This window comes from Nerophis lumbriciformis, linkage group LG18, assembly GCF_033978685.3.
Source record: "Nerophis lumbriciformis linkage group LG18, RoL_Nlum_v2.1, whole genome shotgun sequence".
Taxonomy (NCBI): domain Eukaryota; kingdom Metazoa; phylum Chordata; class Actinopteri; order Syngnathiformes; family Syngnathidae; genus Nerophis; species Nerophis lumbriciformis.
In genome coordinates this window covers 24,946,739-24,964,317 of record NC_084565.2, presented here as the reverse complement: position 1 = coordinate 24,964,317, position 17,579 = coordinate 24,946,739, and the positions used below count along the sequence as shown (strand labels likewise).

The 17,579-nt window shown below is 37.3% G+C and overlaps 1 protein-coding gene and 1 long non-coding RNA gene across 2 annotated transcripts in view; both read right to left on the bottom strand.

The window, feature by feature from the left end:
* The window catches only part of hsd11b1la (hydroxysteroid (11-beta) dehydrogenase 1-like a), a 30,498-nt gene extending 15,355 nt beyond the window's left edge, over window positions 1-15,143 (bottom strand). Inside the window, exon 1 of the mRNA XM_061977897.1 lies at window positions 14,734-15,143. Within this exon, the coding sequence (XP_061833881.1) occupies window positions 14,734-14,818 (85 nt within the window). The 5' untranslated portion in view covers window positions 14,819-15,143. The remainder of the gene's footprint in view (window positions 1-14,733) is intronic.
* A 1,149-nt stretch (window positions 15,144-16,292) lies between these two features.
* LOC133618100 (uncharacterized) lies at window positions 16,293-16,682 on the bottom strand. The gene is made up of 2 exons (XR_009817107.1): window positions 16,479-16,682; window positions 16,293-16,393 (listed from the first exon to the last, which is right to left on the bottom strand). It is a non-coding gene; the product is annotated as an uncharacterized lncRNA (long non-coding RNA).
* Between the last annotated feature and the right edge of the window lie 897 nt (window positions 16,683-17,579).

The following is a 17,579-nucleotide window of genomic DNA, read 5'->3' as shown; positions in this document are numbered from 1 at the left end:
GAATGCCTTCTCCAAGTCCACAAAGCACATGTAGACTGGTTGGGCAAACTCCCATGCACCCTCAAGGACCCTGCCAAGAGTATAGAGCTACTCCACAGTTCCACGACCAGGACGAAAACCCCACTGTTCCTCCTGAATCCGAGGTTCGACTACCCGGCGTAGCCTCCTCTCCAGTACACCTGAATAGACCTTACCTTACAAAATGTCATTATTGGCTTAATTTTAATATCAATGCGTTTCTTATTGGAATCAAATAACAATTTTGTCACTCAGCAAGATAGTGAAGATACGAGACAACTTCTATTGTAGTAGTAAGTAAGCAAACAAAGGCTCCTAATTTGGCTGCTGACATATGCAGTAACATATTGTGTCATTTCTCATTTTATTATTCCGTCAAAATTATGAAGGACAAACTGTAGAAAATGGATTATTAATCTACTTGTTCATTTCATGATAATATCTGCTTACTTTTCGCTTAACATGTTCTATCCAAACTTCTGTTAAATTGTAATAATCACTTATTCTTCTGTTGTTTGGATACTTTACATAAGTTTTGGGTGATACCACAAATTTGGGTGTGAATCCAATATCAAGTATTTACAGGATCGTACATTGGCCATAACTAAAATTACCCTGTGTCCAGGTACAATATTTTATGGTTTTATAAATAATAAAAAATGACAATAGATTTTATGATTATTAAAATGTTATGTAATCATTGTAGTATCGAAACGGCTCTTGGTATTGTTACAGTCAATGTCTGTGTAGACCCACCCATGGCATTTGTTTACATTGATTGGTTGATTGAAACTTTTATTAGTAGGTTGCACAGCGAAGTGCATATTCCGTACAATTGACCACTAAATGGTAACACCCGAATACGTTTTTCAACTTGTTTAAGTCGGGGTCCACTTAAATTGATACATGATGCAGATATATACTATCAAATATATACTATACAGTCATCACACAAGATAATCATCAGAGTATATACATTTAAGTATTTACATTATTTACAATCCGGGGTGTGGGATATGGGGGGTTAGGTTTGTTTGGTATCAACACTTCAGTCATGAACAATCAGTATCAACAATTGCATCATCAGAGAAATGGATATTGAAACAGTGTAGGACTGACTTGGTAGGATATGTACAGCAAGTAGTGGACATCGAGAGAGAGAGATCAGAAAGTATATGAAAAAGTGTCTACATTTGATTGTTTACATTTGATTATTTACAATCCAAAGAGGTATTATGTGGAAGGGAGGGTGTTAGTTTAGGGTTGTAGTTGCCTGGAGGTGTTCTTTTAGTGCGGTTTTGAAGGAGGATAGAGATGCCCTTTCTTTTACACCTGTTGGGAATGCATTCCATATTAATGTGGCATAGAAGGAGAATGAGTTAAGACCTTTGTTAGATCGGAATCTGGGTTTAACGTGGTTAGTGGAGCTCCCCCTGGTGTTGTGGTTATGGCGGTCATTTACGTTAAGGAAGTAGTTTGACATGTACTTCGGTATCAGGGAGGTGTAGCGGATTTTATAGACTGGGCTCAGTGCAAGTTGTTTTACTCTGTCCTCCACCCTGAGCCAGCCCACTTTGGAGAAGTGGGTAGGAGTGAGGTGGGATCTGGGGTGGAGGTCTAGAAGTAATCTGACTAGCTTGTTCTGGGATGTTTGGAGTCTAGATTTGAGGGATTTGGAGGTGCTAGGGTACCAGGAGGAGCATGCGTAATCGAAAAAGGGTTGAACGAGAGTTCCCGCTAGAATCTTCATGGTGCTTTTGTTGACCAGAGAGGAGATTCTGTAGAGAAATCTTGTTCGTTGGTTGACCTTTTTGATTACCTTGGTTGCCATTTTATCACAGGAAAGATTAGCCTCTAGAATGGAACCTACATAGGTGACCTCATCTTTCCTGGTGATAACAATGTCACCCACTTTTATAGTGAAGTCATTGACTTTCTTAAGGTTGATGTGGGACCCAAATAGGATGGATTCCGTTTTACCCAAGGCGCGCTAGCCTGTTAGCGGTGAGCTATTGTATCCTCCTACGGTGTATAGTGAAGCATGTTTAGCTTAGACTTTTAAGAAATGTAGTTTATTTGTTGCCATGGAGGTGATGACTAGTGATTTAGAAGTAGATAAAACACTGTCGACTGCGGATGGATGTTAGCCGCTAGCTAGCTAGCTATGTTTTGAAGCACCTCGAGGACCTCTCTGGTTTTTAAGCCAAAATGCGTCCATTCTCCGTTTTCTGTCTCCTCATGTGTCTGCTTCAAAATACACTGTGCCTGTACGTTGCCGAACATGCTCCTCTGCCCGTAAAACCAGCAATGTCACGATGTGAATACGTCTGTAAACACAAAAAAGTACTGGTATTTTTAGAAGCAATATAGTACCGTTTTTTATTTATTAGTACCGGTGTACCGTACAACCCTAGTACACGATATATATAAGTATTTTAAACAAAACACGCAAATTGTTTAGTTTCAACTCAACACCACAGTGCTATCATGTCTGTGTGATCATGTTTTGTTTTAGTTATGTTCGGTTTTGTTTTGGACTATTTGTGCACTCTTGTTTTGTCACCATGACGACCGATTAGTTGCACCTGTTTTCACGTTCGGTCTCACACACCTGTTGTCAATCATGTCTGTAGTATTTAAGTCCATTGTTTTCAGTTAGTCTGCCTGTCAACATCACACGTTATCATCACTCTGCTTCATGCCTTGTTCACAGTCCCATGCCAAGTAAGTTTTTGTTTAATTTTTATAGTTTTTTTGCCTTTGTGCAAGTCTTTTGTTTTCATTAGCCAAGTTTTGTACCTCCGCCATTGTGCGCGCCTTTCGTTTGTTCTTTTTTTGATAGTGTTAAATAAAATCATGTACTCATATTCCCGTCTTGCCCGTGCCAACTTTCCGTTGCCTTCCGGGAAAACAAACCCCAAGGACCAAGTCGTGACAAGTGCTGTTATTACAACTGTTCTGAAAATTACTTTTAATTAATTATAAGTACTCGTTACTTAAACAAAAAAGTCATTTAATTACCGTATTTTCCGGACTATAAGGCGCACTTAAAAAAATGTGTTCCCTCAAAACTCGACAGTGCGCCTTATAACCGGTGCGCCTAATGTACGGAATAATTCTGGTTTTGCTTACCGACCTCGAAGCAATTTTATTAGGTACATGGTTTAATGATAAGTGTGACCAGTAGATGGCAGTCAAACATATGAGATACGTGTACACTGCACTATGATGGCAATATGACTCAAGTAAACAACACCAACATTTTATATGTTCCATTGAAAATATAGAACATTACACACGGCGTTCAAAAATCTATCAAAATGTTTTTGTACGACTTTGGTAAGCTATGAAGCCGCACCGCTTGATGGATTGTCGGCACATTAAACATACAAGTATTATTATGGTGTGTGTGTACAAGGTAAGACATATTATCTTGCGTTTTGTTTTGCAATGTTATGCAAAAGCAACTTTTCTTACCTTCTGGTACCTGCTGATCTGTATTTGGGATCTGCATAAATCCTGAAAAATTGTTCGCGTCCGCCTTTGGAGTCCATGCCGACACCGTAGTAGATAAGCTTCTTCTTTTTCTCTACCTTCTTGTTATGGGACATTCATCCTCCGCTGTTGTCATTTCTAATATAAAGTAGTGTAAAGTTCTTACTTATATCTGTCAGTAAACTCCCCATGAAAGCGATAAAACATACCGGTGTAGTGAGTTTACATTATTCACCCGAGGAACTTTAGTTATTAGAGAGTGTCGGACAGTTTTTTACGGGACACATTTCGGCCTTGTTGATGTTTCCGGATGAGGAGATGCTGCTCCGTTATTGATTGAAGTAAAGTCTGAATGTCATTAAAACAGTTAGCTCCATCTTTTGACACTTCTTCCACTCCCGTCCTTGCACGCTACACCGCTACAACAAAGGTGACGGGGAGAAGACGCTGCCGAAGGTGAGCCACGTAAATAAGACCGCCCACAAAACGGCGCACCCAGAAGTGATTGTCAGAAAGCGGCTTGAAGATGATCTGTAAAACATCATCTATGCAACATTTTGACCAAAGAACCACCATTACATGTTATGTGGACCACAAGGAAGTGTTTTACATTTAGAACATTTTTTTAAATAATATGACTCCTTTAATGCGCCTTATAATCCGGTGCGCCTTATATATGAAAAAAGATCGAAAATAGACCATTGTGCGCCCTATGGTCCGGGAAATACGGTATGCCTTATGCAGTTAAGAGACATTTCATAATAAGAGCAGCGTGTGCATGCGTGTCTGTGCCTTTTAAAAGGCAGTTTCTGTTGCCAAATGACGTCAGCGAGGTTTTCAGCTGAGCTATAATTGCTACGGAGCACCAGTGCGGGCACGTCGGGTGTGCGAGAAGGTGAATGTGGCAGAGGGTCGGTGTCTCCAATGCGTGGTAGCGACACCAGAACCTTGCTGCTCGCCAAAGGGAGCATCAAAAGATATTATATATCAGTATGGCGGTATTGTCTCAAATACATACCTCTTTCTAAAATATACCAATATAACTCGTAATACCGGTATACCAACAAGCCTATTAGTTCCAGCACCAAAAAACATCTGAATGCAGCGGTCGTCACTACACAAGAAGGTAAACATCTCGTCCAGTGGATTGTCAAACTATGGTACGTGTACCACTTGTGGTACGCGAGCTCCTTGTAGTGGTACACCAAAGAGTCACTTGATTAAAGTACAAAGTTATGTTTTCCTATATTCAAACACAGTGTTACTGTTTAAACTGTGTTTAATACTACTGCGGCGAAAAAATATACTTAAAAATAACACCTCTGCCTTGTTTTTGATGAATACTTCGGCCTACTACGCTACTGTATTTTTGTGTTGGTCATTATGGTGGTACTTAAAGAGCCAAGTTTTTTTCCGAAGTGGTACTTGGTGAAAAAGGTTTGAGGACCACTGGCCTAGTCAATGACGTCGTCAGAAGGCCGTGTGTCGTGTAGGGACGCAACAATTATAGATTTTGACTGTACGATTATAGAAATTATAATAAAGAACATATATATATATATATATATATATATATAAATATATACAGTACAGGCCAAAAGTTTGGACACACCTCATTCAATGTGTTTTCTTCATTTTCGTGACTATTTACATTGTAGATTGTCACTGAAGGCATCAAAACTATAAATAAACACATGTGGAGTTATGTACTTAACAAAAAAAGGTGAAAGAACTGAAAACATGTTTTATATTCTACTTTCTTTAAAATAGCCATCCTTTGCTGATTACTTTTTCGCACACTCTTGGCATTCTCTGCATGAGCTTAAAGAGGTAGTCACCTGAAATGGGTTTTACTTGACAGTCATAGTTTTGGTGCCTTCAGTGACAATCTACAATGTGAATAGTCATGAAAATAAAGAAAACCCATTGAAATGAGAAGTGGTGTCCAAACGTTTGACCTGTACTGTATATATATATATTTATAATCATAGACAGTCCTTAGAGCTTTTGATGTGGTATTTATTAATGTTGGAAATAAGAATAATCAAATGATAACATTATAATACGAGTACAAAATAATAATTATGTTACTACAAATTATTAATTGTGTTAATGTGAGACTAAGGTTAACTTTAGAGATGTCCGATAATGGCTTTTTTGCCGATATCCAATATTCTGATATTGTCCAACTCTTAATTACCGATACCGATATATACAGTCGTGGAATTAACACATTATTATGCCTAATTTTGTTGTGATGCCCCGCTGGAGGCATTAAACAATGTAACTGTACCATGAATTGATTAACGTGGACCCCGACTTAAACAAGTTGAAAAACTTACCATTTAGTGGTCAATTGTACGGAATATGTACTGTACTGTGCAATCTACTAATACAAGTTTCAATCAATCAATCAATCAAAAACATGGTTTTCCAAACTAAGAGAACAACTTCAACTCCAGTTATGGAAAAATATGCCAACATGGCACTGCCATATTTATTATTGGTGGTAGCTCGGGGTGTATATTGTAGCGTCCCGGATGAGTTAGTGCTGCAAGGGGTTCTGGGTATTTGTTCTGTTGTGTTACGGTGCGGATGTTCTCCCGAAATGTGTTTGTCATTCTTGTTTGGTGTGGGTTCACAGTGTGGCGCATATTTGTAACAGTGTTAAAGTTGTTTAGACGGCCACCCTCAGTGTGACCTGTATGGCTGTTGATCAAGTATGCGTTTGCATTCGCTTATACGTGTGTAAAAAAACCCGCTGTTTGTATGGAGGAAAAGCGGGCGTGACGACAGGTTGTAGAGGACGCTAAAGGCAGTGCCTTTAAGGCACGCCCCCAATCATTTTGTCCGGGTGGAAATCGGGAGAATGGTTGCCCCGGGGGATATTCGGGAGGGGCACTGAAATTCGGGAGTCTCCCGGGAAAATCGGGAGGTTGAAACTGATACCGATAATTTCAATTATTACATTTTAAAGCATTTATCGGCCGATAATATCGGCAGGTCGATATTATCGAACATCTCTAGTTAACTTTATTGATCTCCCTAGTGGAAAATGTTACTCATGTGGGTAATAAACCCAAGTGTTATTGTCAACTGTCGTCCATGTCAAGTTATTCATTTTTAATCATCTATTTTATGATGTGTAAACTGTAACGCACATAATTAAGTTCCTTGGTATGGCGTTGTTATTCTACAAGCACTTAATGTTATGTTATTATTTTACACTTGCTCTACTAACTTACAATTCCTGAAGTTTATTCAACTCAGACAGGAAGAAGCAATCTGTAATGTTAAATGAAACCCTTGACAGGAGTACCTGTCCCTGTTTGTTTACACCGAACTGACTCAACGCTAAGCTACTTATTTTAAGTGACAACATTATACTTAACTCAATTCTTCATTAAGTAACTTGCCACTAACATATTTTAACCCAGTTATTATGCCTTACCTTGACTTTGACGTGTAACGCTTCACCATATTTGACGTATTAGAACCTTTAGCCACAGGTTCTGCAAATGGGTGAACCATCGTCTTTAATGACTCTCTGGTCATTTTTCAAGTACCCGAAATGTTAAGTGCGTATAAGAGCTGGTGTACATTTATTTATTCATTGCATGCAGGTCGTGCCGAAAATAACCTACCGGCATAATGTCCGAGTGAGGAGCCTTTGCGGTTGAACAACTGGGACGTTTTTAATCGCAGTTGATAGTAAATTAATTAATTAATTAATTGTTGCATCCCTAGCGTAGTACGATTGTTGCGTCGTAATGAAGCCTTCAGTGTAATGCAATAGGTTGCAAAAATTCAGGTTATGAACCGCTAGTTAGTTGGTTTAATCTGATACCTCATTATCTTATAACTAGCAAGACATAACGTTGCTTTTCAAGCAATGGGAAGGAAAAAAGTGAGTGGGATAGAGTGTTGAGAAGAAGAAGTAGATGGTATTTATTGAATTAAATAAAGAAATCATCAAAAACACCTGCCTTGTTTTTAATGCATATTTAGGCCTACTGTGCTACTGTATTTTAATATTGGTCATAATCAGTTGAAGCATAGGACTGCTCGTCTGCACCATACTGACGCCAACGATGTTGACATACTATCTAAACGCTGGACATTTATTCATGAAAATATGGAGCTCGAAGACGATACTGTATCATAGAAGTTTAATTTCCAAGATACTTTAAATGCTGTATATTATTATTACACAACTTCATTTTTGTCGTTCAATTTTCTTTTTGAAATGCATGCCACGTGTTAAAATTGTGATGTTTTGGTGGTGGCAAGCACGGATTCATATCAAATCATTTCAACCGGCAACACTGTTTCTCAGTGTTTTCTGAGGTATGAAACTGCGTCATACGGCATACCACCGTGTCATTGCGGTACGTTAGGCTTGCGGTTATTACATTAAATTTGGAGGTCAATCCGAAAGTTGTGTGCTGTAAACATTGGCCCCAGGCCTAAAATGATGCTCGTAAACCCTAAATACTAATTCCTTGTCACTTCATGATGAAACTGGGCCATTCTGACTTCATGTTTTACTTTTTTGAAAACTACTAAACCTAAGAAAGATTCCCAAATAACCGCAGATAACCCAGATGAATGTTCCATTGATGGAGCAACGAGATTATCAAATACTTTCAAAGAAATCAGCCCCCACAGTGCGTAATCTTCTCTGTGGAAGTGGCAAACTAATAAAAGTGAGATAAAGCTTGACTGTATGTTAAAGTGCAACACCATGATTGGCCTTTTCGACAGGATGCACTGCTTTTACATATATTTTGTATACATAAAGCTCTTGCTCATATTTGCTTGTCTCTCGTCTTGTGCTTAGATCAGCGCTCTGCCATCCCTACTGTAGAAATATGGGGGAACAACTACAAATGTGCGCTTCGTTCACTAAATGTGTTACAAAAAATGATCAATTAGAATAATACATCATGTTGGATATAGAGAACATACAAACCCTTTATTTATTAAAGGGTAACAGGTAACACTGAGGGTGGCCGCATAAACAACTTTAACACTGTTAGAAATATGCGCCACATTGTGAAACCACACCAAACAAGAATGACAAACACATTTCGGGAGAACATCCGCACCGTAACACAACATAAACACAACAGAACAAATACTCCGAACCCCTTGTAGCACTAACTTTTCCGGGACGCTACAATATACACCCCCCGCTACCACCAAACCCCGCCCCACCAACCCCGCCCACCTGAACCCCGACATTAATGAACTAGCATCCCAGAAAAGATGGCAGGTATCTGGCTTGGGCACATCAGATTAGATCAGTGTGTTGCAAACTGAGCAGTTTAAAGTCCTGAATGGTTGGTGTATTCATTGTTATTTTATTTTCAAATTTATTAGCCTGTGGAAAAAGTTAATGTTGATATTTACCTCAGAAGGCTGCAAATAGAAAAGAGGCATTCAATTTTTTATTTAAATTTTACTTAATATACCATTGATGTTTTTTTCGTTTGTTTTTTTTAAGTTGATTTTGCACTATTAAGTTACATAAGCGTTGCTTGTTCCATATTCAGTGTTAAAGCAAATCAGTGTAGCAAACTGAGCAATAATTAACGTTTTATTCATGCACTTTCTTTTGCTACTTCAAAGCTTGAATGTTTGATTCATTCATTATTGTTATTTCATTTTCAAATTTATTATTAGCCTGTGGAAAAAGTTTATTTTGATATTTACCTCAGAAGGCTGCAAATAGAAAAGAGGCATTCAATTTTTATTTAAATTTTATTTGATATGCCATTGATATTTTTGAATTATTATTATTATTTGAAACTCAATTTTGCATGTCACTATAAAGTTATGTTTTTTTTGTTTAAAAAAAACAAAACTGGATAAATGAAGTGTTGTCAGGTATAATCTGCATAATCTCTGCATAATCTAACATGCCAGAGGCTGTTCACCTTGGAGACCTGCTGCGGATATGGGTACGGCCTGGCGCGAGATTTACACCTTCTCTCGCATTCACCGAACCCTTCTTTAGTGGAAATGTATTTTATTTTATTTTTGGAATGTATACAGTATAAGCCTTGCTTGTTCAATATTCAATGCAACATTTGTTTGGGTCCCTACTAAAAGGTTCATTTGTTCAACCTTGGCCCGCGGCTTTGTTCAGTTTTAAATTTTGGCCCACTCTGTATTTGAGTTTGACACCCCTGCCTTAGAGGAAATAATTTAAAACATTTGTATGCTCGTACAACACTTAAAACCTTTAGTATATCTGTAGGTGGAATTAAATTATGGAATGGATTAACCAAAGAAATCAAACAAAGCACCAATATGATCAGTTTAAGAAACTGTTCAAACAAAGTACACATAACAAGAATTATGATGAGCATCTTGAACCCTTTTTTTCCTTTTTTTTTTTTTATTGAGACAAAGATTATTTATGTATTTAATATGTGTTTGCTTACTGTGGTATAATATTTATTTATTATTATTATTATTGGATAAAATTGCTGTGGTATTAAAAGGGATATGATTAAATAAGCTCTGCTTCTTCCTACTCCTTTTCGGACGTGCTGTAATGAAACAACTGGAATTGTGTGATGCTTTACATCGTATCGTATGCATGTTCCAAATAAACTGGAACTGAAACTGAACTGAACTGAACTACTCGCATAAATTAGACAAGTTCAAATCTGATCTCCAATTAGTAATGACTGGTAATCAATGTTTAATTTGTCTTGCAGTCATTTTGCATGGTTCGTAACCAGCCCTAAGAGGAATGTTGGTATTCAACGTGAACATGGGCCGGCTCATTTACTCGCAACTGTGTAATTTTTCATCAGCCTGCGGACGGAGGGCTAAAGGCTACATTAAATAAATGCTATATGCGCTCCAAAGTCACAAGCATGTCGAATATTGTGCGATTACACGCTCACTTTGCATGCCTCTTCCCCAATTTACCCGCCGGGGAATGTTAAACTTTCTTGCAAATGTTGTACAGTGATTGCTTTTTTTCCAAGCACAGATATTTTGTTGAGCGTTTCTAACTGTGTGGCTTGCCATTGCCTGGACGGAAGGAGGTGGAAGAAAATGACATTCAGTATGCGGGAGCTTTCCATGTAATTGGTGCTGGAGGGTCCCAGCATGGAACCACCATAGTACAGTATAGGTATTTTTGTTTTCAATGTCCATACGGACATGTGATGGGTCCTGTTTGTAAAGAAATGCAAACAAATCCAGCCTTTCTTTTTAACAGACTTGACTCATTAGTTGTTATTATTAGGACTGTCAAATATAACTAAGTAGTTAAACTAATGTGATTAATCACAAAATATGATCGCATTAATCATGAATATACGCAGATTAATCACACAATTTCTTTTGATGGGTTACCTGAAAAAGGGAATCAGGTTGTTTTATGGTAAGTAACCAAGTCAAAGATGAGTAAGGAGACTCCAACTGTTGGCAAATTTCACTTCAAAAGACTGTATATATACTGTACTGTATATGTGCCTTGTGTGTAATGTTACAGTGGCCAAAAATATCAGATTTACTTGTTAAACAAAATGTCAGCCTTGTTTTTAATTAACTATTATTACTAGTATTTTCATATTGGTCGGTCAATACTTAGAGAGCCAGGTTTTTTCTGGGGTGGTACATGTTGAAAAAGGTTTCGAGAACCACTGCTTTAGATAACAACTATTATTAAGTTGTGAGCAAATAAGTGACTCGCATTCAAGTAGAACATTTTTTAAATGTTTCCGCATGACATTCTGACGATAAAATTGCATTTGTGTCCAAATATTAAACCCTTTTTGAATTTAATTTGAATTGTGCAAGCAAATATACACACACTTTACATATACATTCACTGTACAAACATACATGTACACATACATACACTCATGCATATAATCACGTTTCATCAAACATAAATTAACGTTGTTGCCCTAGGGGAAACTGAGTAACACATGACACACTGACAGAGCTTAACCTTTATTACTATAACAATCTACAAGGTTAACATAGTTGGCTTCTCTGTCTTCCCCTCCATGTATCTGCTTTATATTTCAAGTTATCATTACATATATGTATTGTTGCATTTGAAACAATTGTATTGTTGATAATAGAGGTAATTATTGTTATTATTCATTATCAATAGTGCTATTTCTATTGGTATTTGTATTGCTCTATTTGTAGTGTAATAATGCTCATTGTCATTTCTGTATTATTATTATTTATTTCCCTAACTGCTTCTTTGCTATCACTTTTATTTGTACATATCCTATTTGCTGATGTTGTTGTTGTTGTTGTTGTTGTTATGTTTGCTGTTGTTGTTGTCTCTCTGTCTTATCCCCGTCTTGTCCCCCGCAATTTCCCCCTCTGTCTTCCTTTCCCTTCTCTTTCTATCCCCTCCTGCTCCGGTTTGGCCGCACCAAATAATAATATAAACCCATTTAATAAAGTCAAATACAAATAAGGCAACAAGAGAAGTAACCCACACTTCTTTTTTGTAAAATAAATGTGTACAGCCGATATGGGCATCTACATCAACAATATGATTTGCCTGAAAAAAAATTATAATTATGCAAGCGAGTAATACCTGTGATAAATCATGATTAATCTTACTCCAAAAGTTGGAATAATCTTTTTTTTTTTTTCAAATAATCATTTGACAGCACTAGTTATTTGTATTATCAACATTATGGTCATTATTTTTGTCATCATTAACAAAGAACGCTGTTTTTTTTCCCTACAAAGAAACTAAAAGTAATAATATTACAAATGGAGTCATTATCAACATCAGGTTAAATAAATGTGGTATGTGGTATAATATAACACTATAAAAACACTTTATTTGAAAGGCTCAATTGATGTGTAATTATATATTTAACAATAATATTAACCACGACAAAAAATAGTGCTGTTTTTATATACATATATATATATATATATATATATATATATATATATATATATATATATATATATATATAAACAAACAGCACAGACTAAAACTGGGAGTGTACAAACTTTTCAGTTCAGTTCAGTTTCAGTTTATTTGGAACATGTATACGACACGATGTAATGTATCACATATTTCCAGTTGTTTCATTACAGCACGTCCGAAAAGGAGTTGGAAGAAGCAGAGCTTATTTAATCCTACCCCTTTTCATACCATAGCAATTTTATCCCATTTCCTTGTTCTCTGTAACAGAACAGTGAACAAATAAATAATAAATAAATAATATACCATAGTAAGCATGCAAATATTAGATACATAAATAATCTTTGTCTCAATAAAAAAAGGAAAAAAAGGGTTCATGATGTTCATCATAATTCTTGTTCTGTGTACTTTGTGAATTGAGCTGTTTGCAACTGCACCAAATCGTTGAATTTCAATAATGGCAATGTAATAAATAAAGGGTTTGTATGTTCTCTATATCCAACTTTATGTATTATTCCAATTGATCTCTTTTGTAACACATTTAGTGAATGAAACACACATTTGTAGTTGTTTCCCCATATTTCTACACAATAACTCAGATATGGTAACACTAGTGAGCAGTAGAGAAGTGTTTTTTCAACCTTTTTTTGAGCCAAGGCACATTTTTTTGCGCTGAAAAAATCCGGAGGCGCACCACCAGCAGAAATCATTCAAAAAACTCAGTTGACAGCAAAAAGTCGTTGTCGCAGTTGTTGGATTTGACTTTAAACCATAACCAACCATGCATCAATGTAGCTCTTGTCTTAAAGTACCATATTTTTCGGACTATAAATTGCAGTTTTTTTCATAGTTTGGCCGGGGGTGCGACTTATACTTAGGAGCGACTTATGTGTGAAATTATTAACACATTACCGTAAAATATCAAATAATATTATTTAGCTCATTCACGTAAGAGACTAGACGTATAAGATTTCATGGGATTTAGCGATTAGGAGTGACAGATTGTTTGGTAAACGTATAGCATGTTCTATATGTTATAGTTATTTGAATGACTCTTACCATAATATGTTACGTTAACATACCAGGCACGTTCTCAGTTGGTTATTTATGCCTCATATAACGTACACTTATTCAGCCTGTTGTTCACTATTCTTTATTTATTTTAAATTGCCTTTCAAATGTCTATTCTTGGTGTTGGGTTTTATCAAATAAATTTCCCCCAAAAGTGCGACTTATATATGTTTTTTTCCTTCTTTATTATGCATTTTCGGCTGGTGCGACTTATACTCCGGAGCGACTTATACTCCGAAAAATACGGTAGGTGTACTCTCACGACCTGTCACATCAAACCATGACTTATTTTGAGTTTTTTGCTGTTTTCCTGTTTTAGTTCTTGTTTTGCGTTCCTATTTTGGTGGCTTTTTCTCTTTTTTTTGGTATTTTCATCTAGCACTTTCATTGAGCAATAATTCCCGCATCTACTTTGTTTTAGCAATCAAGCATATTTCAGTTGTTTTTATCCTTCTTTGTGGGGACATTGCTTATTTTCATGTTATGTTCGGATGTACATTGTGGACGCCGTCTTTGCTCCACAGTAAGTCTTTGCTGTCGTCCAGCATTCTGTTTTTGTTTACTATGTAGCCAGTTCAGTTTTAGTTTTGTTCTGCATAGCCTTCCCTAAGCTTCAATGCCTTTTCTTAGGGGCACTCACCTTTTGTTTATTTTTGGTTTAAGCATTAGACACCTTTTTACCTGCACACTGCCTCCCGCTGTTTCCGACATCTTCAAAGCAATTAGCTACCGGCTGCCACCTATTGATATGGAAGAGTATTACACGGTTACTCTGCCCAGCTCTGGACAGCACCGACACTCAACAACAGCACATAATTTGCAGGCTATAATTACTGGTTTGCAAAAATATTTTTAACCCAAATAGGTGAAATCAGATAATGTCCCACAGCACACCAGACTGTATCTCACGGCAGGTTGAAAAACACTGCAGTAGAGAATATGAAGTGATTTTTGGTCTTTTAGATTGCATCATAGTTTAAGACATGTTGCATCTTGTTTATGCAATTTGTTACAAAAGCAACAACTCTACCCTAATGTTGGAGCCAAAGAACATGTTTTGTAATGGACACCAACCTGTTTCTGGGTGGTCAAATGTATGATAAGGATTTGCATAACTATTACAGTGGACCATTGTAGTGTTTATAAATACATTGCAAACATGGATTTTGATTGCTGTCATATTGTCAGAAGAACATAAACAAAGTAAATGATCTTACCTGCATTGAAAGTGGGTGCAGTCCACTTGGCAGCCAGCCAGACAACGGCAACACTTGCCAGCAGGACTTTCGTGAACGTTTTCATGTTGTAAACTAATTTAAATTTAGATTAAATAATCTCAGCAAACAAGTGCCTGGATTCCAATTGCCTACTTTACACGAGAAGTGACTCCTATAATCCAAAGTTTTTTTTTTGTTATCTGACCCCGCCCCCTCTTGGCATTTGTACTAAAGGCGGTGCAGATAAGTGAACGTTGATAATGCACCTTGACCTTCTTTAAAAGCATTTTTTTCGCGATAGGAAAATATATATATTTTTAAATTACTAGCGAAATATTGTGCTCTTGTGTCAAAAATGATCTTACATGACAGACTTCAATTCTATTGGAATTCTTCTCCGGAGCTCCAGGGGCAGCTCCCCCTCACTGTGACCGGACTGTACGCTCATGGTGCGGGGAGCTCGCCGGAGAGGTGACGCTCTCAAGTGGTTTATACTTAGGGACCGTCAATAAATTACTATTCCGTTGAAAAGAGCAGAATAAAAAATAATATATTGTGTTGGCCCTGCGATGAGGTGGCGACTTGTCCAGGGTGTACCCCACCTTCCGCCCGAATGCAGCTGAGATAGGCTCCAGCACCCCCCTTGACCCCAAAAGGGACAAGCGGTAGAAAATGGATGGATGGATACATCAGGGGTTCTGAACCTATTTGACCTCGGGGCACAACTTTTCCACTACAGTAGTGTTGTCCCGATACCAATATTTTGGTACCGGTACCAAAATGTATTTCGATACTTTTCTGTACTTTTCGATACTTTTCTAAATAAAGGGCACCACCAAAAAATGGCATTATTGGCTTTATTTTAAACAAAAAAAAATCCTACGGTACATTAAACATATGTTTCTTATTGCAAGTTTGTCCTTAAATAAAGTACTGAACATACAAGTAGTAAGTAAGTAAGCAAACAAATACTCCTAATTTAGCTGCTGACATATGCAGTAACATATTGTGTCATTTTCCATTCTATTATTTTGTCAAAATGATTAACGACAAGTGGTAGAAAATGAATTATTAATCTACTTGTTCATTTACTGTTAATATCTGCTTACTTTCTCTTTTAACATGTTTTATCTACACTTCTGTTAAAATGTAAAAATCAGTTATTCTTCTGTTGTTTGGATACTTTACATTAGTTTTGGATGATACCACAGATGTAGGTATCAATCCGATACCAAGTCGTTACAGGATCATACATTGGTCATATTCAAAGTCCTCATGTGTCCGGGGACGTATTTCCTGAGTTTATAAACATAATATAAATAAATTAAAAAAACGAAAAAAGATTTTGTGATGCTAAAAAAATACTGATTTAATCATAGTAGTATAGAGTAGATACGCTCCTGTACTTTATATCATTACAGTGGATGTCATGTGTAGATCCACCACGTGGACCGGTACTTTTCAGAGGTGGTATAGTACTGAATATGATTAATTAGTATCGCGGTAGTATACCAATACCAGTAGTGTAGCTCCTTTCGGTACACGGCAACACAGGAAAGTTCTTTTTTGTAAAACGGGCGTTTATTGACTCCTCCTTCTTGCTGTACACACCATCCACGCCAACACGCCAACACGCCAACACGCCAACACGCCGTGAGAACTTACAAAATACAGTACAATACATCAGACTTTGATTTCACATCAATAAACATTCAGAAAGAAATTAAATTACAAAAATACAATACCTCGTTGGCTGCTTGTAACGAAAAGAGGTTCTAATAATCACTTGCTTGAAGTTTTGCACGAATCATCGAATACACTTAAATCTTTTGAGGAGCTGAAGACAACGTGCTCAAGCACCCTCCCCTCTTGCCTGTTCTGCCTTATTTACTGTCCGTGGGGTCGCAACATCACAACAATCGTTCCGCTTTGCAACACAATTAACTCAATACATTTACATTTTGCTCAGATTTTACAATCACACATTTTCTAATAATATTTTATAACTCTGCATCATTAACTTATTTATTTATTTATGACACATATTTAAAGCATGCAAAATCTCAGCAACAGCTACACTCCCACCAAATCACTCATTGACCTGAAATGTGGGATTTTCCATTTTTATCAAAACCAGTTTCAATCATCTGTATGTGTGTGCGTCTTAATTGGCTTCTACTAATGTGACTATTTTATGAATAGGTCTTTCTAGATTAATCAGTCGCGTATGAGGTTTGCCCTTGTCAACAGAAGTCTCACTGAGCACTAGTTTCAGCTTGCGCACCATGCCGTCTCTTCCAGGCTGAGCTTCGACTACTCTTGCGAGCTTCCATTCATTTCTTGGGGTACACTCGTCCTTTAAAATCACAATGTCATTCACTTGTGAGTTCCTTGATGGGCTGTGCCATTTTTGCCGCTGTTGTTGGTTCAGCAGATATTCTCGCTTCCATCTTTGCCAGAATTCATTCGCCAAGAACTGCACCTTTTTCCATCTCTTGTGCAGATACAAATCCTCTTTAAAGAACTGGCCTGGAGGTGGCAGTATTACTGCAGATTTCATGGTGAGAATATGGTTTGGTGTAAGAGGCTCTGGAGCTGTTGGATCGTGAAGATGCTCAACACTCAAAGGTCGGCTGTTGATAATGGCCATTGTTTCATACATGAGCGTCTTCAAGCTTGTGGTGTCGAGTCTGTTTGCCCACTTGTCAAGCATGGTCGTCAGGATGCTTCTAATCGTCCGAATTTGACGCTCCCAGACTCCACCCATATGACTTGCTGATGGGATGTTCACAATGAACTCACAACCAACTGCTCTTTGGCGCTCTTGATCCATGCCCTTGAGTAGC